We start from the raw sequence: 19,889 nt of genomic DNA on the forward strand, positions 1-19,889 counted from the left end.
AAATAAGATACATGCCCTTGCTATGGGATTTGCCTGCACCAGTCCTAGGCTTAGCCTGCTGCAGGGCTGCATTTTTTGATTTCAGCTACCCTGATTCCTCTACCCTTAGTGGAGATCTCTGTGTTTCAGTTGATTGACCTCACTGAGCCTGGAGCAGAGTTCCCAGTTTGACATAACCTGTGATCTGAAAGTGGCCTGGCAGGCCAGCGGAGGAGCTGCCATATATTCCTCTTTGGGGTTTTCCAGCTGGAGATGACTGGGGGAAGCAAAAATTTCAAGAAAAGGGCCAAACACTTCAAGCTCCACTGAAGCAACATTTCCTGATGACAAACATTTCTTTAGTAACTGGAGGAAGGTGGTCCTAGAGCAGCTCTGTCCCGGGAGCACAGCTTTATTGCCTCCTGTAAATGCCAAACACATCGCGTGCAGAACAGGGAGGGAAGGCACCTCTTCACTGCTCTCATCCTGCTCACTCCAGGCAGCCTTGCTTCAGGCTCAGTGTTTCCTACTGTATCCTAGGAATGACAAGCATTAACAAATAACACACGTTTATTTGTACTGCTAAACTTTGTATTCTCAAGAACTTATAGGTGTGTCCAGTGCTCCAAATCCATCCTGTAATTTCAGATGCAGTTTTGAGAAGCCAGAGACACACCCTGGTTTGCTCAGTGAAAAGCAGCCCTCTACGATCCTGCATGCAGAGTGCCCGGTGACTAGCGGCTCAGAGGTAAGTGCCACAGCTAGCCCCCTCCTCGAGTGGGATTGTGCAACCTCCTACCCTCTTCTGCCACAGGGGAGCCTGACTTTGAGGCATTGACAGCACTAAATCTAGCTTAACTAACCCTGAACTCTCTGCAGGCAACAACTCTGCGCTTTCCCAGACACAGCAGACCCTCAGTAGTTTTCTGTGTGCGTTGGGTCTGGTTTCAGATAGGTTTTGTTAAGTGTGTAGCATGTGTACATTCACTTGCCAGACAGTCCCTTTTAACTTGCCCACTCTGAGTTTGGCTTTGCAATTAAGTATTATTCGTGTTTAATTTTTCTTGGCTGAAATAAGGTGATTCCTTGCATGTGTGGGTGCTCTGAAGACCTTTGCAGAAATGCCACCTTTACTCCCAGGGCTGGGCTTCCTCCTTTTGCTTGGTGAGTATTACCATGAGAATGATGCGTGTCCCGGGAGGATTTTCCATACCAGCAGCTGTAGTTGAGATAATCCTCAAAAGGGAAAATTGTGCTGAAAGACCGTTCAACATTACTTTGGTAGTTGCTCTAAATCCCCAGCCTTTACTTATGCTTGTTTATTATTGTATCTGTGAACCAAAATATAATAGTTTTTGTAATAAACAGGGTAGAAAAACAAAATTGGAATTCATTCTCCTGTCATTGTAGAGCTGTCTGCTCACTGCTCATTCTGTTGGACTATCCAGATGTCTCTGGAAAAGCACTAAATAATTGTAGCTGAATCTGATTACCTCTGTAATAGTATATTTTGCCTCCCTCTGTTTTTTTGGTAGTAAGGGATTCCAGAGCAGGATCTTTGTTTCTTGTGTCAGCGCTTTATTCTTCCTTCCTCATCAGACTTGAGATCATGTTTTCAGTGAATCATAGAACAGTTCGGGTTAGAAGGGACCTTAAAGCTCATCCAGTCCCACCCCCCCCCCCCCCCCCACAGGCAGGGACACCTTCCACTAGCCCAGGTTGCCCAAAGCCCCGTCCAACCTGGCCTTGAACCCTTCCAGGGAGGGGGCAGCCACAGCTTCTCTGGGCAACCTGTGCCAGGGCCTCACCACCCTCACAGGGAAGAATTTCTTCCTTAGATCTGATCTAAATCTCCCCTCTGTCAGTTTAAAACCGTTACCCCTCATCCTATCCCTACATTCCCTGATGACTAGTCCCTCCCCGCTTTCCTGTAGCCCCTTTAAGTCCTGGGAGGCTGCTTTAAGGTCTCCCTGGAGCCTTCTCTTCTCCAGCTGAACCCCCCCACCTCTCTCAGCCTGTCCTCACAGGGGAGCTGCTCCAGCCCCCAGAGCATCTTCACGGCCTCCTCTGGCCCCGCTCAAGCAGGTCCGTGTCCTTCTGATGTTGGTGCCCCCAGAGCTGGACCCAGCACTGCAGGGGGGTCTCACGAGAGCGGAGCAGAGGGGGAGAGTCCCCCCCCTCACCCTGCTGCCCACACTGCTCTGGATGCAGCCCAGGACATGCTTGGCTTTCTGGGTTGCAAATGCACTTTGTTGGGTTGTGTTGAGCGCCAACACCCCCAAGTCCTTCTCCTTGGGGCTGCTCTCCATCCACTCCTCGCTCAGCCTGGATTTGTGCTTGGGATTGCCCTGACCCATGGGCAGGACCTTGCCCTTGGCCTTGTTGAACTCCATGAGGTTCGCATGGTCCCACCTCTCCAGCCTGTCCAGGTCCCTCTGGATGGCACATCCCTTCCCTCCAGCGTGTCCACACACCACACAGCTCGGTGTCGTTGGTGAACTTGCTGAGGGTGCCTCGTTCCCACTGTCCATGTCACCAACAATGATGTTAAACAGCGCCAGTCCCAACCCTGCGCCCTGGGGACGCCACTTGTCACTGCTCTCCACTGGGACATCGAGCCGCTGACCGCAGCTCTTTGAGTGTGACCATCCAGCCAATTCCTTATCTGCCAAGTGGTTCATCCATCAAATTCACATCTCTTCAATTTAGAGACAAGGATGTCATGTGGGACAGTGTCAGAGGCTTTGCATAAGTCCAGATATGGACACGCTGATGACAATAAAACGTGAACTTGTAACATTATGAACAAGCTAATGAGCCACCAACTGGGGACAGCTACATACAGGGACCATCATTTTCTCTGCAGTTGGCTTAGTTATCAGTACTAGGAAGGAAAACAAATACACAGATAACTTTTTTCTTGTCTTTATTTCTCTAATTAAGCTGTTGATCCTGTTCAAAACTGACCAATGTATTAGGGACACCCTGATGAAAATGTGATTTTTCCAATTCTCTGTTAACACCCTGTACAAGGAGGGGTGTCTCTGTCCAGCACAAATACACAGGCTGCTTGTAAAAGTTAATGACTCTTAATGCAATTGCTTTTAAGTCTGGCAGGTCAGTCATTTTGGTGGTGTGTTCTCATGCTCGCCGCTGGCTCAGCGTGCAGCCGTAGGAAATCGTTCCATTTCTTTGGGCCATGCTTGTCCCCATCCATCTACCCTAAATGCCCTAGAAAACTGGAGACAGAGGAAAGGCAGAGTATGAGAAATGTGCTGAGCTTGTAGAGAATTTGCATCCAAGAACTTGAGTGTGCTGCCCTTTTGGGGATGGATTAGAGAGAAGAAAGAAAACACAAGTTTCTGAAAGTCTCTACACAGGTTTCTGAAAGGGAAGGACAGGAGATCTAAGCGTAGCGTTGCCACGCTGTCAGTGTGAATGGCCTTATTGTAAAGAAGCAGTGGGAGTCCAGGCAGTGCTCAGCAACCTGGTGGCACAGAAGTGCCCTCATGGAGGAGGAGGGACTGTGGAGAGCAGTTGAACTGGGAACAGCACAGCATACATGGGTGAAGGAGACAGTCTCTTCCCTCATGGAAGGTTTCACTGCAGCCTGGCGTGCCTGTGCACTACCAAGGTGTGGGAGTGAAACCAATGTTTAGAAAGATATTGCTCCCAGAGTGATGCACACACATCTGAGGTGGTTCATGACATGAGCCAAGTCTGTAGCCTTTGTTGTGATGTTGTGAGGTGAAGGATTTGTGGCCATACAATAAGGATTTGTGTGGTAGTACGCTGGGGTCCTCTTTGATCTTGCAGACCGAGAAACCACCCTTCCTCTTCTTCCTTCTTGCACGGGGGTGTTTCTGAACACTGCTCTTTGAGTCAATGAGTCGATATGCGTGAGAGCTTTCCAAGAGTGGGGCCAAAGGGCTTGGCTCTGTTTCCAAGGTCCAGTCCTGAGGTGAGCAGGAAGCGATTCTCACGGTGGAAACAGCCGGGCTTTGTCTGCAAGCAGGGGAGCATGGCCTCAGGGCCAGCCTCTGGCACTGAACTCCTGGTTACTATTTTGGTAACTCATTCAGGACATTCTCTAGGAGTAAAGTTAATGTGTGTTAAGGCTGCATTTGCCCAGCTATGGGTGTGTTTTCTTTGCCTGTTACTTAGTGACAATTCTCTATTAATTAAATGTTTTAAAACGTATAACAGTTAGTAATCAAAAAAGCTGTTTACTAATTAGGGACTCCTCTTGTCCATCTCTGCAAGCTATTCTACAATCCCCTTCCTAATGCAGGTCGTTGGGCTGGTGAACACGTCCATACCCAGGAAAGCTTCTGCCTTTCTCCTTCTCTTCTTCCCCATCACAGTTCAGTGATAAGGGTCTCTCATCCTGTTGATTTCTGTGCCCAAATATCACCATGAGTTTGACTGACACTGCCCTGGGCCGGTTTAGCACAGTCCCATAGCCATATGGTGTGGAGGAACCATAGGAGGTTGCTTCTGGGTTTTGGTTTTGGGGCTCAGCTCCTCCATATTTCCCCTTGTGAGTCACTTCTGACCAAATATTTGTAGCTAACACCAATCCTGACCGTGCTTCCCCCAGGAGGGGTATGAGGGCTGGGAGTCACTGATGCTTTAGAGCCATGGAGCAATCGTGCTGAACCTGAGCTCTGCCACACCTCCATGTGCATGCTGGGCACTACTCAGCCAGCCCTGGGCTAGCTGGTCCATGGGTCTAGGAGATGAGACATGGGTGGGGGTGATCTCTGTAGCCACTTCAGCCTCCTGTCAGCTGCAGTGCCTGATCCAAAGTCACTGAAATTGATGGCATTCTCCCTGCTGAGAGATAACTGCCGAACCCTCAGTGCTGAGTTACTCCTTGAACAGATGACCAACGCTTGCAGAGAAGCGGGGGTGCTCGGGGCTGCAGGGCAGCTGGGCTTGTTGTGGTCTGCCACCCACTGAGATGGGTCAGAGGATGTAGCTAAAGGGGTGGGAGGAGAATGGTGCAAACTGGGCATGTCGTGTGGTGTGATGGTGGGCACACACGGGCAGGGGAGGCTGTGGCAGACAGCTCTGCAGGGCCCTGCTGCCTCACCTGGGCTGAGATCTGGCACAGCTGCCCCAGGAGATGGGGACAGTGACAGTGCTGACCACGAGTCCCAAGTGTGCCGTTAGAGAAACAAAACCAACTGTGCAGTGATTCAGTGCTGGTAAGTTGTGACAGTCAGCCTGCCAGCCTAACCTCAGAACCCTCTAACCATTGCCTTCTCCCTCTCCCTGACTCTCACTTCATGTAGCGTTTCTTGCATTGACTTGTTCTGTCCTGTCAGAAACTAGTGGGAAGTCTCTACCTTCCCCTTTTTTCCATACACAAGAGATGCTGAGCTTGGCAGGCTCCTAATCTGAAGTAAATAATACTAATACCAGGAAGATTTGAGTCTCTGTGTGTTGTTACTGGTTTCCTAAGCTTGCATTTCACCACCTTTCTAGCTTCATGGCATTGGCAGGGAAGATTTAAGTTGCCATCGGCAACAATGTAAAAGTTGGGAAACAAGGAACAGACAAGTGGAGGACTTATACAGACCTGCCAGGAGCCAGCAGTGACAGGTTGGCTTCTTCCAGTAAATCCCTGCCAAACTCTCAGGCAGGATTTTAATCCAGTTGAGGACGTTGCAGGAAAAATGAATGAAATACAACACAGGCTTGGCTACAATGGACATGTTGATGGGGACACTGTAAGAAACAAGTAGAAGCTGCAAACCTAAAACCAACATGGAGGTATAAGCATGGGGAGCTCAGTCTCCCAGGCTGATTGTTAACCATGGGCTGGCCATGGTGCACGAGGGATACTGGGCAAGGAAGTCCTGGAGAGAAGAGCCATCCCCAGAGTTGTTTCTGCCCCTCTCCCTGCCTTTTGCTCTTTGAGGTCAGAGGTGCATGCCATCCCTTATGTCATCTAAGACACCGCATTTCTGTCCCCTGCCAGACTGACCTGAGTAGATAGAGGAGTACCTCGTGTCTGCTCACCCAGGCAGCTGTCACAGAGTCAAAGAGAAACCAGCAGAAAGGTGTGACAGATGTGATTCTGTGAAATACTGTGTCAAGAATGAGGAAAAAATAACGTAGTGAGATGGGTGGTGTTCAGGATCTGTTAAGCCAGACAGGGGCTAGACTGTGGGAATGAGCTTTGTCCTGGATTTGCTGCTAAAATCACGGTACGTTGTCTTCCAGGTTGGCAGGGAGCTGCTGCAACTTCTGCTGGGACATACCTGGTAAGGCAAACTCCCGTGTTTAAAATATGTGTCATCCATGTCTTTACTTGCAAAGCGTGTGTGGGTTGGTGGTTAGCGTGGGCCCCTTCCTGATAGCAGTGCACTGGTGGGAATCAGTTGCTACAAGCCAGATCCAGTGCGCTGAGCACGGAGGTGGGTGGGAAATGCCCTTCCCCTTTGTCTTCCAAGCAACAAGGGGAGCGGGGGTGGCTTTTCCACATCTTTACAGGGCTTCAGTGCAAGAACATCACCAGACAGTTCAGTGGTGGTGACACCCACCGGCCCCGCTCAGATCATCAGGACAGTCCATCCCACTGGGCCTCATGCCTGAGTGACGGGAGGACTCGCACAACCCTGGACTTTCCAGCTGTTTGAAGTACAGAGCCAGTACTAATGTGAATTTTGTGGGTGACAGCTCCCTAGCATGGCAAGATGGGAACTCTGGATGTGGGCACTTGTGTGTTTTCAGGCCAGATCCAAATACAAATGGTTGCAGCTAATGTGCTTATCTGTATGGAATGATCACCAGTAATGTTGTGCTACCATGTACCTGTGTGATAAGATCATCTTTTTTCTCTCTTTCTCCTGGCGCAGTGCTCCAGCTCCCCTGTCAATGGTGAGTGTCTTACCAAGTAATTTCCATAAAGAAGATTCAGACATGGTTCTGTATACATATTCCTATTGCAGTTCCTATATCTTTGTCCCTCTTTCTTTTTTGGGGAAGCAGAATCTGCCGTGTGTGCTTCAGTGAAAAGGTATGTGAACCATCAGCAAATTATCTTGGCAGCATTTTCCTTGGGAGTGATACTGGATTGTTGGGGATGTCACTTCAGGTAGCAAGAAGCCTCTGAGAGGAGGTGTAGCATCTTTCTCCCCACAGAGTCCCAGGGTTGCCTGTGGGCAGGGAGGGCTCTAGTTGTGCTTATTGAAACAGTGAAGGGAAAATGCCTTCCTGGGGCTCTGTGTGCAGGACAAAGAAAGGCAGGGCAAGTCCCTGGTGTGTCAGCCAGCCTGACGCCGGGGGGATTTACTGCTCCAAGAACCTTGGCATTGGTGCTGAGCTTAGCTTGGCTAGTGGTGAGGGCCTGAGACTCAAACAGGTCCAGTTCAAGCCTTCATTGAACTTGATTTCTATGAAAGGGTCAACAATTTACAAGTCTCCTTGCTCCCAAATGGTGCTAGCAAATAATTCTCATTATCTGTGTTGTTTGTTTATTCTTCTGTATTTGCTATGTGGGCTGTGCCTCATTGTTATGGCTGCCTGGCGTTGCTCCTGCTCCTTAGTGGGTGGGCTAGACCCTTTACACTAGAGTAGCTAACAGCTCTCCCTGCTGCAGGTGAACAGAACTTCCATGAACAAAAAGTGCGTGGTCAGGGGCATTCAAACCTCTCTCTGACTACCTGGACTTGCGCTTGGGCAGCTGGGCTCCATTCCTGCGTTTGGAGACTTGTTGCTGACAGAGTGTGAGCTCCCAGCCGGTTCTTCCCCCAGCTGTGGCAGGGCTGGGGCAGCTGGCGGCACTGGAGGTGATGTCTTTGCTTTTTTTCCCACCAGTGTCAGCCAGGAGATGCTTCTCAAGATAGCCCGTGGCCAGGCTTCCCCCTGCAGCCTCACTTTTGGTCAATACGCCTGCGCACAGGTAACGGCAGTCCCCTTCTTTCCATGAGCTAGTGTTTTGTTTTCCTTGACAATAGTGCTGTTCCCATCTTAAAAGCAGCTCCACCATCAGCTGTGAACCGAGGGGCCAGAGCCTGGTGCAGGCATAGGGGCTGGCTTGGCGAGATTTCCCTCACACGACTGAGAGAAGGGATGGGGTCAAACACACAGGGACACGGGGACCATCCAGAGCACCGAGCTGTGGCAGTGTCACCTTCCCAGGGAACACGTGCTCTGTCTCACGAAGCTCAGGAGCGGCTGCGCCACCGTGGAGGCCGTTCTGGGGCTGTCTGTGCACGTGGAGGATGCTGCCTTTTCCAAACCTCTCAAGTGAGAAGGTGGGATAAAGGAGATTTCCAAAACAAATCGGCTCTTAGAAACTGGCATTATAGCACTGAAACAAATCTCTGCATGAAGTAACCCTGGTCCATCGGGGTAAACCAAATAAAAAGTAGTAAAAACACAATAAAAAGTGGTTGCACTGTGGAAAATGTCATCTGGAATATTTCAGGTTTACTTCCTTTCCTGCTTTTATCATTATCTCTAAGTTGCTGTGCTGCCAATAATTGCAATTGAATTGACAATGATTTATATTTTCCCATAAATGTTTGTAACAAAAATATGTCATTTCTTCAAGTATTTGTTTGTGGGTTTTTTGTTTGGCTTTTTTTTGCTGAAAAATGTTCTGGAATGAGAAAGTTCCCTATGGAAGTTTCTACTTTGATCAAATGGCCTTTTTTTTTTTTTTTTCTTTGGTGGAAAACCATTTTGAATAAAGTTTTTTAAAGCCACCGTTTGCTTGTGGGGAGCACAGATCAGGTAACAGAAAGATTCAGCATTTGGAACTGGGTAAGTTTAGACTTGCTTTAAGTCAGTGTAAGTTGGACTTTCTTCTGACTCTTCTGTCAACATGTTTCATCACCTTCCCGTGCTGAATACTCACATGTAGGTGAGCTAGTGAGGCTGACCTGAGGGAGATTGCATACTGCAGCATCTCTATGACACACCTTTTATTGTCTCTATATGGATTTCCCTTTTTTCAGAGTGCTTGGCTCCAGGACCTTCAGGATGATTTCCTCATATCCTTATATTCTTGTCTTACCCCTAAACCTGCCAGTGCTGTGGATCCAGAATACTCCATTCTGTTCTTTTCCAAATATGATGCCAAGAAGCTTGTAGCTGCTCTGACTATGTTCAGCCAGCGGGTGGGTATCACATATCCAGCTGTTTGTTCACCTGTAACGTTCATGTCAGTGGAAAGCTTTAATAAACATTACCTTGTTTTTTACCTTAACATTACCTTATTTTAAAAAGGGCACCATTTCAATCAGCAGATCTCCACCAACATAGCAGAGTTCTGTGCTGTTAGAAATAGCTGGGAAGACAGGAATAGCAACCATGAGCTCGTGTGTGTTGCTAATTGCAGTGGCAACACAGACATGGGGTTCCAATGTGACTTACAGGCTGACTGTGCTTGAATTGCATAAATATTGCTATGGTGGAAGAGTTGCTGTCCAGAGAGGGGATTATTGCTAGGGGTGATTCTGTTCATAATGTTCAGATTCACATGGATTTATGTTAATGTTTGTTTAGAAGGCCACATTCACTTGAATTAATGTATTTCTTCTTGTTTCTTGCCTTCAGTTTTCTCATGTGCCTCTTTCTCTTGAGTGGACCATGATCTTCATTAATGGCCTGTGGGAGAAGATGCTGCAAGTACCTGACATTGGCAGCCCACCCGTTCTGTCTCAGTGGGTCCATGAGGGGCTTCAGCCATTCCTGGTCGAGCCCAAGGTCTTTGCTTGCCTCCGTGCCAAAAACGTGTTGTGTGAGACATTTCAGATGATGTAAGTGCTGAACACAACCATTGTTTCAGCCCCGCGTTGCTGCGATAGGAAAGGGACTACAGCCTCCCACAGCAAGGGGCTAAACCCCGCAAGCGCTGGAGGCCCCGGCGCGGTTTCTAAGCAGCTCTCCCCAAGGCTTTGTAACACCCCTGCAGCCCCTGGAACTGATCTCTGCGTCAGTCAGCGCGTGGGGGATGACCCTGGTAGCGCTGTGTTAACAAAGCAGTATCGCAGGGTGGGCAGTGCAGCCCCGGGATGATCATGGGGGCTGCTGTGAAGGGAAATCACATTGGTAGCTTTGAAAAGGGTTGTGATTGATAATATCAAAAAAAAAGAGCTGTTTCTGTGAGAATCCAACCCTACCAGGTTTGACTTCATCTGTGTTTGAGATGTCTGCCTTTCTTATCCACCTTTAGAGTCGCTGCTCTGAATGGCATATATTCTGACCTTCCAGTGGGAGAACAGAGGAATCTTTACGCCGGGATCAAATACTATCTCATCCAGGATGGTAAATGACTTGATTTTCTTTAAGAAACAACAGAATGCTTTAAGCCACTGATGTATGCTACAACATTAGCTGTGATCCATTACAAGGCTGAGGCTTCACAGATTTTTTTTTTTTTTTTTCTGAATTTATATTATCTCTTCAGTGGAAATAGGCTGGGAGTATGACAGTGATAAGTGGTATCAGAAATCATTTCCCTGCCTGAGGGCTTTATCAATCCAGGATTTTTATAAATCATCACAGTCAGTCCTATGCTGATTTACATCCTGTGCCAATGGCATTTTTTGTTGAGAAAGAACAGTGCAGAGTTTGTTTCTGAGAGCTCTAAAGAATTCAGCTCAGAAAGGGGACCCAGGTAAGACACTCCCCTGTCTCCAGGCAGTAGCCCACGTGCAAAAATGTAACGTCCTGCAAAAAGTTTTTGGCAGATTTGAAGGGAGGAAGAAAGAGACTGGTGCTGAAATATTTGGAGGGCTGTGAAAGAAGGAGGCCTCTGTCCTGTCCATGTGCATTTGTAATCTGAATGCACGACCACGTGGATTTGAGCATCATGTGTGATCAGAGGCACTTAAGGAGCTCTCTGCTGACTGAGTTCTCTCGTAGACTGAAAGCTGTTCCTCATTCGGAAATCTCCAATCTCCAGCTGATTTCCTGATAGAGTGCAAGTCTGTAGTTTTGTGGTGTCTACCTGTTTTGCAGGATCAAAGCAGAAATGCTACAGTGCAGCTGTTCCAGGTCTGAATTCCACTGCTTGGTTTGAAAATTATCTTGGATCGTTTTTGGAGCATGCTACTGTTGGAGACCTGCAGCTTTTTGGTGATGAACCAACGGTAAGTCCAGGCTCATCATGGTGACGAAGAACCTTCAGTGTGCAAAATAATCTGTGCCTGGGAGGTTGTCTTCCTGCCCTGACCAAAGTTCATGGAGATGCTGCTAGCAGGAACATTTCTCTTGTTTATTTATGGTGAACAATCACTTCAGTTCTTATTTCTTCTCACATCATGATTTCTTGAGATAAGATGCGCTTGCACAGAAGTTGGTTTCACATAGGTAGTTCTGCAGAAGGCAAAGTGGAGTCAGTAAGAGAGCAAACCCAAACTTTATCTCAAGACTGGACCAATGTCTGGGCCTGGTTTAGTGAATGACTGTTCTAGGCCTGCATGTGTGAGTGGTGTTGTAGGGGCAGGGCCATGTTCTTTAGCAGCTCTCCCACCTTTGTGCCTTACAGCTGTCACAGAGAGGCTTCCATGCCTTCAGAGTGCAAAGATAAATAAAACAAGGTCCCAGTGTATTAATTAAAAAATAAATTTCCTCACAACTTTAAAGCCAGGTGAAAAAACCCCTTATTTCATGAAGTGAGGTTTGTTCAAACTGTCCCAAGTGACTGTCAGGATTAAAGTATCCATCTAAATTATTTATTCTTTTTTTTTCTCATGTCAACACCCTCAGCTTCAAAAATTTGCCAGAGATCCAGTCAATATGGAAATGATCAGCAACCTCACCTTGCTCCGGGAGACAGCTGTGTACTATACCTGGCTACTGACCTCTGGGCCTGGTTTCCCCTTATCGAGGTACGGGACCTGACCTGACTTCCTACCCGATTTACGGTTTAGCGTGGTACCGTTAGCAAAACTTAGCAACAGTTTGCCGAGTGGTGATTCTGATGGTTGCTTCTATGAAACCTTTAAAGCATTTTTCTGTTCCTCAAATAATTGCGCCGTGCTTGGTCATGGGGAGGGCCAGACCCCGAGTTCCAAGTCTGGGGAAATGACTGTCGTGCAGTGCCAGCCACCAGCTAATGACCAACAGCGCATCTTACGTGCTTTTGTGGTTTTGCATGGCGCAGCAGTGCTCTCTGTAAACAGGAGCATCAGAGCTAAAATGAATCGGGGGAAACATGCACTGGAAAAGAGCATCCTTTGGAAAAAGAGGAAAGATCCGACAGAGCCACTGTCTGTCATAGCAGCAACCTCTCCTCCTTGTCTCCCACCTGCAGTCTCCCAGACAGATTTGTTTGCTACCTGAGCCCCTCAGCAGTGAGCAACCTGAGCAGAGATGACGCTTTGAGCTTGGCCCAGAGGATCAGCAAGAACTGCCCGTTGAACTCGACACACAGAGGAATAACTAGAGAGAGAGCTCCCTCCTCCCTGACAACAGAGGAACTGCAGGTAATCTCCTGTCCAGCCCTGTGAGTCAGTTCTTCATTCACCTAAACAAAATTTGTGAGGGTTGAGGATTCATGTCTCCTCTTGTGTAAACTCCTGTAGGTCCTCATGCTTTTTTTTATTGTGGCGTCTGGCTGGTGTTTCATCATCTGTAAATTCTCAGTGGGTGGAGGCAGCCCATCAACAGGCTTCATCACACAAGTTTGAGGCAGAAAGTCCACTGATTTAAGACATCCAAAGGCTGGTAGGATCCGATAGGCTCACCTCATTGCTCCTTTGACTTTCTTTTCTGTCCGTGTGGGACCTTTTCAGGTTGCAACCTCTTTAGTGAGAAAGTTTGAGCATTTCCCTCCTGCAATCCTGCGTGCATTGGGCCAGGCTGCAGTTGGGCTGTCCGTATCTGACATTAACAGCATCGGTGATAAAGACCTTGAAGCATCAATTCCTGCCCTGGGGGAAGTTCGTGACTGGAGCCCTGAGCAGTCCAGTGCTATTATCAACAAACTGCTCAGCTCTGGCTATCAGGTATGGAGGATAAGGTCCACGAATGGTATAGCTGTCTGCCAGCAAGTGATGTTTGACCCTGCACATACGCAAACCTGCGTGCGTTTCCTTTCAGATGCTGGATGGACAGAGCCTGGCAAAGCTAGGGAGCTTGGTGGCTGGTCTCAACAGCAGCACGCTTCGAAGTCTGTCTCCAGAAGTGATCTTGGAAGCCATTAAGTTGCCTGAGTTTGTCCAGCGAATAGTGACCCTGCCCTCTGCTCTGAAGATGACATTTGTGGAAAAGGTGAAGTTGTTTTTCTCTTCAGGCGTCATAAATTAGCAAAGCTCCAGTGACTCACAGCTAAGAACACTGGTTACCTGGGGCCAGGCACACCCCCCACACACACCCAGACAGCATTCCCGTGGGGGTGTTTGTCATTGCTAAACACAGTGTGCAGCAGGACAGGCATCTCATGTCCCTGTCACTGTGCCTGTGTAGGTGTCCCTGGCTGCCAGCCAGTGTGTCCTGCCGAGCCTTCTGAGGATGAGGGCAGAAGAGACAGTTGTTTTACAGGGTACTCCTAGAAACTACTTCCCACTGACTTGAAAAGATGCTCCCAGAGAAAGGATATTGTCATGGTTTGGAGTAAGAATGTGTGAGAAATAAAGGTGGCTTAGAAAGTCCCTTTTAGAGTAGACTGATCCTTCAGCAATACACTATTTTGTCCACCCATGTGATTGTGTAGGATTTGGACACCTCTTTACCTTTTTTCTCACCCTGACTTTAACCTTCAAGGCACATGTGTAGCGTTTGTTATTCATCCTCCCTTTGGTAGGAAAGACTCTGACCTGTGTTTGGCATCAGATGCCCTGCCTACAGCATGTCCTGGGGCCGTGGGGCAGCCAGGGCTCTGTGTGAAGCACTGAGGAAATAACATCTCTTTCGCCACAGGATTGTTCTGCAAGCTGAGACATTGTTTGGGTTGGCAGAGAGGAAAGACCTGTCCCTCCTTTCTGGCTGGTTAAACATTTTTAGGGCATAAAGCCAGGAGGTGGGAAACTGATAAGAGAGAATTGTTCCCGTTCACCCAGACCCCAGGTATTAGCTCTACGCAGCTCTCCTACTCTGATGAATATGTGAAACAGGAAATATTTCATAATGTTAGGTCTCTGAGAAATGCCCAGATGATCAGCAGGGGAATTTGCCTGGCTTCTTTTCAGCTCATCATTTCTTCTCTAGCAATTGTTTATTTTAGCCACAGTGTTTGAATGATAGATTTTTGTTTGGTTTTTTTTGAAAGATTTCCTCCAGTGTAGGCCACCCTGGTGACCTGGTTAAATATATCCCTGATGCTCTGGCCAGTTACATTCCAAAATCATTGCTTGTTTTTGGGGAAGAGAAGCCCAATATTCAGGATCTCAACAGTAAAACGTGGACCAGAGAACAGGTAACATGGTAGTGGTTTGTGTCCTTCTTACCCCTCAGTGTCAGCCTTGGGCTCTACAGAGCTATGAGTCCGCTCTGCAAATCTGTATGAAAATACAGGTGAATGTTGCAGAGGAGCCTGGTAAGGCATTGACACTCTGGCTTTGCTTCACAGGCTGCCATGTTTTTCAGTGATGTGATAAAGGCAGAGCCTGACTTCAGCAGGTAGCATTTTTCTTCTTCCATTTTCCATGTTTCCTTTACTTGCAGTTTCCATGTTCCCTTTGGTATGTACAGCAGACCCACCATATTCAATCCATAGCAGCAGATGGGAAGTACCTTGCAAACCCAAGCACAGGAGTGTAGCACCAAGATTTACCAGGGTGTCAGCTGCAAAATATACCCGTAAGCCACACTTGCTTTCTAAAACGATGCTGCTGGCTCAGACTGCACCTGGAATCTTGCTTCTGCCTGCCCCTGCGGAAGGCGTTTCTAATCGGAGAATATGTCAGTCTTCCACAGTGCTACTCCAGGGATTAAATTTTGAAGGGCTGATAGATATCTTCTGTCAGCTCTTGTATCTGAGATGAAAAATTATGAAAACCGTTATATATATATATCTGGAAAAAACAATGGAGTCAACATCATTGTCCTGCTGATTTCACAGCAGAAGCTTTTCCATATAGAAAGCAATCAAAGTTTTAAGGACTTCTCCCTGACCTCTCCTAGGCTGTGTGAACTATATTCAGTGATGAGGATTTGCACAACTCCCTTTTGCTTTCAACATGTGGCATGTGCTGAAAAACACAGGAAGGAGGCTGATCTTGTAATTCAGGATACAGCGATACTACTCGGGGTGGAGAGTTTGTCCCTGTGTTTCTACTTCCACTACGAGTCTCTAGATTATGTTGATTTGACTGGTGGTGGCTTCTTCGTCTCCCACGTAGGTCGACTAGCAACTCTGAGGGGATGGAGTTTGGAGAGCATTAAGCTTTGAGAACGGGGGAGGTTTATGCTTGTTGTATTTGTCACTATATATGTAGAAGATCAGCACTGAATTTTCTCCTGAAGTCCTTGCCTTTCTGATTTGCCTTCTGTAAACGTTCAGGCTTTCCCAGTCAGTCCTCCAAGGCTTCACATGTGCGGCTAAGGTGGAAGCAGAAAGATTTCAGGAGCTGGCCAAAGTCATGAAGAGGAAGAATGTCAAGCTAGGAGAAGACCAGGTCAGTTCCTGTATTTCGAAATGCCATGTTTGAAGATGTCGTTAAGATAGCAACAAGGATTGTTCAGCAAGAACAAAAACACTTTCAGCTTAAGGGACTAGAACAAATGTAACTGGTCCTGGGTCCCCATCCCACAGTTCTGAATTTCCCCAAAGAGAGAAGTCAGGAACCAAACCCTCTGATTTCTGTCTTTTTTTTTTTCCCCTTCACTTCGGAGCAGAGTAAAATCTTTATATTTGTTTTATTTTTTCTTACGTTTTCATGCTGGCTTCTATCTTCGATGTAAACTGCGGTGTCCTTTCAGCTGAGTTGCTTAGTGAAGATGGTGACGCTGCATGGGATTCCCGAGGATTTAGATAGCTATCCTAAAGACCTGTTGCTGTTTTTAAGGTAACTGTGCTATGGTTTTCGTCTTGTTGCCGTAGTACTTAGTGGGAAAAATTACTTTATAAACTAGCTGGTAATGACAGGTTCATGTTTGATACATATTTCAAACCTGTTCAGGCCTCCTTACAGGGGGAAAAAAAAATCAGATTGCAGAAAGCTTGCAAAAGGGTTTTAAGGTCCTTTCAGATTCAACCTTCCATCATATTAATATAAACAGTATGAAGCTCTTTCTAAGTATGTCTGTTTGGATACGAAACCAGTATGTGGTTTTAGTACTTTCTGGCCTCTGTGAATGTGCTTTTCCCTACCAACATCAAAGAAAACAGACAGTAGAGTGGATTTCTTTGTTCCGGTAGCTACCCACTGTGATTCTGTATCCAAATCTTGAACAATTTTAAGCTGAGTCTCACCATAGATTCCTTAAGGTGAAAACGAATTTTTAAAAATTGTGGACTAGGATCTTTGGGACCAACAGCTGCACAGAGTTTAGTCTGTGGATGTGGAAGATGTTATATTGGACACGGTATATGGTGAACAGCCTTGAACCTGACCGACTGATACCTTTCACTAGAATTCATGGAGTTTTTGTCTTTCTAGTCCTTCAGACTATGCAGCGACAGGAAGCTGTAGGCAGTACTTTGCTAATCTTGGGAAAGCAAATCTTGATGTTCTGCAAAGAGAGTCGTCTCAGCGGAAACAGCTGCTCCTGGAAGCTTTAGCATGTTTGGTACGTGGTCAGGGACAGCCCTGCACAAGGCTGGGGAGGACTTGGGGTTGTCAGCTGTCAGCAGGAACAAGAATGCGCTTCTGCAGTGGCATCCAGTTCTCTCTAATGCCTCTGTCTTGTATTATTTCAGAAAATTCCTGGCACAGAAGTGAATGAGGAAGATGCAGAGATTCTGGGACGTCTGGTCTGTGACCTGGGTGGAGAATACATCAGAAATTCTGGTGGGAATTTGCTGAAGCGATTAACTCAGTGTGACTCTTTCCTGCCTGATCAAGAAGAGGCAATTAGGAGTGTCATCAGCAGTGGTAACACTGCATTTGGGTATGAACTTTTCTTCTGAGCATCAGCAAAACAGTTCTCTTAAACAAAACCATTGTTCTATTAAGACCTGAGTGAACTCTAGCCAACCAGCTTGACCAAAAACTTGAGTAATTTGTTGCTTTTGAATTTCACATTGGGCCTTTTAGATTGTTTTATTTGAACTTCTTTCAGCTGAAAGGTTTGACTGGAATTCCACTGAAAAATACATTGTCACTTCTGTCTCTCACCTGCTCTAGTTATAAAAGCCTTTCCTCTGGTTTATTTTTCATGAACCAAACTTCTCTAAGACTGTCCTGATGAACACAGGTGGGCTCTAGCTGTTTGTCAGCCACTGACTTTCAGAAAACATTCTGGTTTTACCTGTCAAAGTGACAGATGCTTGATAAATTTCTGACTATAGCTAACAGAGACATTGTCCAGGGAGGCAAAATATTTTTCCCTTCCTGTGTCAAATGCCCTGAGATCTTGGCACTGAATTGGGTGATAGTAAGCAATAGATACTCTTTGGGTTTCATGCTTAAGAAAATAATGTATTTGTTAAATGCTGTTTTCCCATCCAGCTGCCCTTATTCATGTTACTGACAATTGCTCCTGCTGTGGTGAAATGAGGTTTTGTGTAACAGGAAGTGATTGAGAAGTTTTAGGGTTTAATGCTTGTGTTTTCTTAAGTTCAGATGTTACAAGGACATAACCCTGGCATGTTTTAAGCTTTTTTTTCTGTTGTTCTTTCTTGAAAGCTGATCCCTGCTAATTTTTGTACGCAGGCCCCCTGTAACATGGTCAGCTTTTACCTTGAATGAGCTCAGTGGATTGATTCCTGTGTTTGATCACAGCATCTTGCAGAAGATCCCCAAGGTGGGTTATTCACAGAGGTGTGGGGAGTTTGGGGAGTCTGGAAGAAGCGTGATGGGGATTGTTCAGCCGATACATTTTCAGTAGCGTCTTCATTTAAAAGTGTGGTGCCAAAGGGTGTGGATGGACGGTCTGTGAGAAGTGAGGGTTGATCAAGCTAACAGCCTGGAATTGCCAATGTAGATCACTGTCATCCTCTTCCTGCAACTGCTGGAAGAGTACCAGAGGTGGGAAGCAGTGGTACATCTATACAATGCTTTGTGAGGTGGTAAAATCATTTATGGGACATGGGATATGATAGAGCTTAAGCATTCAGAAATTTGCCTTTGGGTCACCAAGGAAAGATCTCTAGGCTTACAGCAGCAGGTCTGCTGCCCGTAGTACTTTATTGATGAAGTTTCTTGTCTCTGTGTGGCTACTTGTGACGCTGATGGTACACCCAAGATTGCAATATCCCCCTGATGAAACACTTTTCTTGCAGGATGCTTTAACTCGTTGGCTGAAAAACTTTGCGCACGATTCACCTCTGTCGAGGGAACAGCTGGCCACCATTGTTGAAGAACTCCTGCCTACTAGGCATAAGCGTGCTGATGGTATGGAAGCTTTCTCTGATCCGTAATGGCAGCGTTCCCCCTGCTCTCAGGGTTGCCCCCAGTGCTTGTGGGTCTCCCTAAATGTGTCTGAGTTGAACTGTGAAACACTTGGTGGCAGGTCACCCAGGAGGAGGGTGGTACCATGTCGCATACCTGTCCCTCTCCAAAAACAAAAGGATTTAACACTGAGCACATTTGATAATTGCTTCAACAGGTTGCCCACCTGACAAGCAGATAACAGAGATGGTTCTTAATGATGAATTGATGCCTATTTCCTACACTCCTGAGCAGTTACGTGCTTGCCTGAAGAATGTCTCTCTAGAGAATCATCTCTCTCAGATACTGACCTATGCCTTCAGTGTTCAGCAATTAGCCGTGCTGAAGGAGAATCTGGATGAGGTAATGCCAGGCTGAAGAATGTCAATAAGATTGCTCAGGGACTTGTCCAGTTGAATTTAAGTATCTCCAAGGACTGAGACTCCCAACATCTCTCTGGGCTCCTCTTCCCCTGTTTGACCACCTTTACTGTGAAAATATGTTTCTTAATATCTAATCAGAATTTTCATTGCCTGTTGGCCTTTATCCTTTCACTGTGCACCTCTGAGAAGAGTGTGGCTCCATGCTCCCTATAATCTCCCATTAGATAGTTGAACACAGTAATAAAATCCTCACCTAATCTTCTCTTCTTCAGACTAAAAAACCCAGCTCCCTCAGCCCCACTGCCCCAATTTGTATGTTGTGTGCTTCTGCCCCCACAACCAGGGTGGCCCTCTGCTAGACTTGCTAGTCTTTGTCAAAGTCTTTCCTGTACCAGGGAGACCCCAAAACTGGATGTGATACCCAGATGGGGTCTCACAAATGCCAGCCAAATTGAGAGGAATAATCCTTTCCCTTGACCTGCTGGCTGTGCCGCTGCTAGGGAAGCGCAGAATTTGGTCAGGCTTCACCACTGCAAGGCACGCTGCCCACCCAGGCCCGTACTGAGTCACCTCACACTGTGTTGGGTTTTGTTCCTTCCCCTCAGGCCTGCTTGCCTGAGCTGTCAAGCAGAAAAAGGACCGATGTGCTCAAGCAATCTCACTGGCTTTGCTTTCTTATTCCTTGTAGACCTTTTGGGCTTTTCCACACTAATTGTGCAAAGAGCATAAATTCTTAAGCACGGGCATGATAACAAGTGTTCATAGCAATAACAACATTTTTTCCACAGACGTATCCTGATGGGTATCCTGAAAGTCTGCTCCCCAAACTGGGCCCCCTTGTTTCTTTCATCACCCCTGAGGATATTTCCAAATGGAGGATAACTTCAGCTGACACGCTAGCTGACTTGCTAAAAAATCAGCCTCCTGATGATCAGGTAGGGGTTTGGGTTTGTCTTCCTGCCCACTTTTGCTTCCTGGTTTGGGAGCTGCTGGTTTAGGACTAGCTTAGTGGGTCCAAAGATAGATTGGC

At 46.9% G+C, this 19,889-nt stretch overlaps 1 protein-coding gene across 2 annotated transcripts in view; it reads left to right on the forward strand.

Moving 5' to 3' along the window:
- MSLN (mesothelin) overlaps positions 1 to 19,889 on the forward strand; it is a 44,618-nt gene that overhangs the window by 20,293 nt on the left and 4,436 nt on the right. For both annotated transcript variants that reach the window (XM_074885856.1, XM_074885855.1), the window contains exons 6-29: positions 628 to 727; positions 1,058 to 1,143; positions 6,211 to 6,251; positions 6,846 to 6,867; positions 6,979 to 7,006; positions 7,807 to 7,891; positions 8,952 to 9,113; positions 9,553 to 9,755; positions 10,172 to 10,263; positions 10,960 to 11,090; positions 11,710 to 11,831; positions 12,257 to 12,428; positions 12,738 to 12,950; positions 13,045 to 13,215; positions 14,213 to 14,359; positions 14,513 to 14,562; positions 15,446 to 15,560; positions 15,865 to 15,950; positions 16,545 to 16,674; positions 16,805 to 16,995; positions 17,760 to 17,850; positions 18,329 to 18,440; positions 18,655 to 18,839; positions 19,648 to 19,794. In XM_074885856.1, the coding sequence (XP_074741957.1) occupies positions 1,101 to 1,143; positions 6,211 to 6,251; positions 6,846 to 6,867; positions 6,979 to 7,006; positions 7,807 to 7,891; positions 8,952 to 9,113; positions 9,553 to 9,755; positions 10,172 to 10,263; positions 10,960 to 11,090; positions 11,710 to 11,831; positions 12,257 to 12,428; positions 12,738 to 12,950; positions 13,045 to 13,215; positions 14,213 to 14,359; positions 14,513 to 14,562; positions 15,446 to 15,560; positions 15,865 to 15,950; positions 16,545 to 16,674; positions 16,805 to 16,995; positions 17,760 to 17,850; positions 18,329 to 18,440; positions 18,655 to 18,839; positions 19,648 to 19,794 (2,739 nt within the window). In that variant the 5' untranslated portion in view covers positions 628 to 727; positions 1,058 to 1,100. The remainder of the gene's footprint in view (positions 1 to 627; positions 728 to 1,057; positions 1,144 to 6,210; positions 6,252 to 6,845; positions 6,868 to 6,978; positions 7,007 to 7,806; positions 7,892 to 8,951; positions 9,114 to 9,552; positions 9,756 to 10,171; positions 10,264 to 10,959; positions 11,091 to 11,709; positions 11,832 to 12,256; positions 12,429 to 12,737; positions 12,951 to 13,044; positions 13,216 to 14,212; positions 14,360 to 14,512; positions 14,563 to 15,445; positions 15,561 to 15,864; positions 15,951 to 16,544; positions 16,675 to 16,804; positions 16,996 to 17,759; positions 17,851 to 18,328; positions 18,441 to 18,654; positions 18,840 to 19,647; positions 19,795 to 19,889) is intronic.

This window comes from Strix uralensis, chromosome 16, assembly GCF_047716275.1.
Source record: "Strix uralensis isolate ZFMK-TIS-50842 chromosome 16, bStrUra1, whole genome shotgun sequence".
Taxonomy (NCBI): Eukaryota; Metazoa; Chordata; class Aves; order Strigiformes; family Strigidae; genus Strix; species Strix uralensis.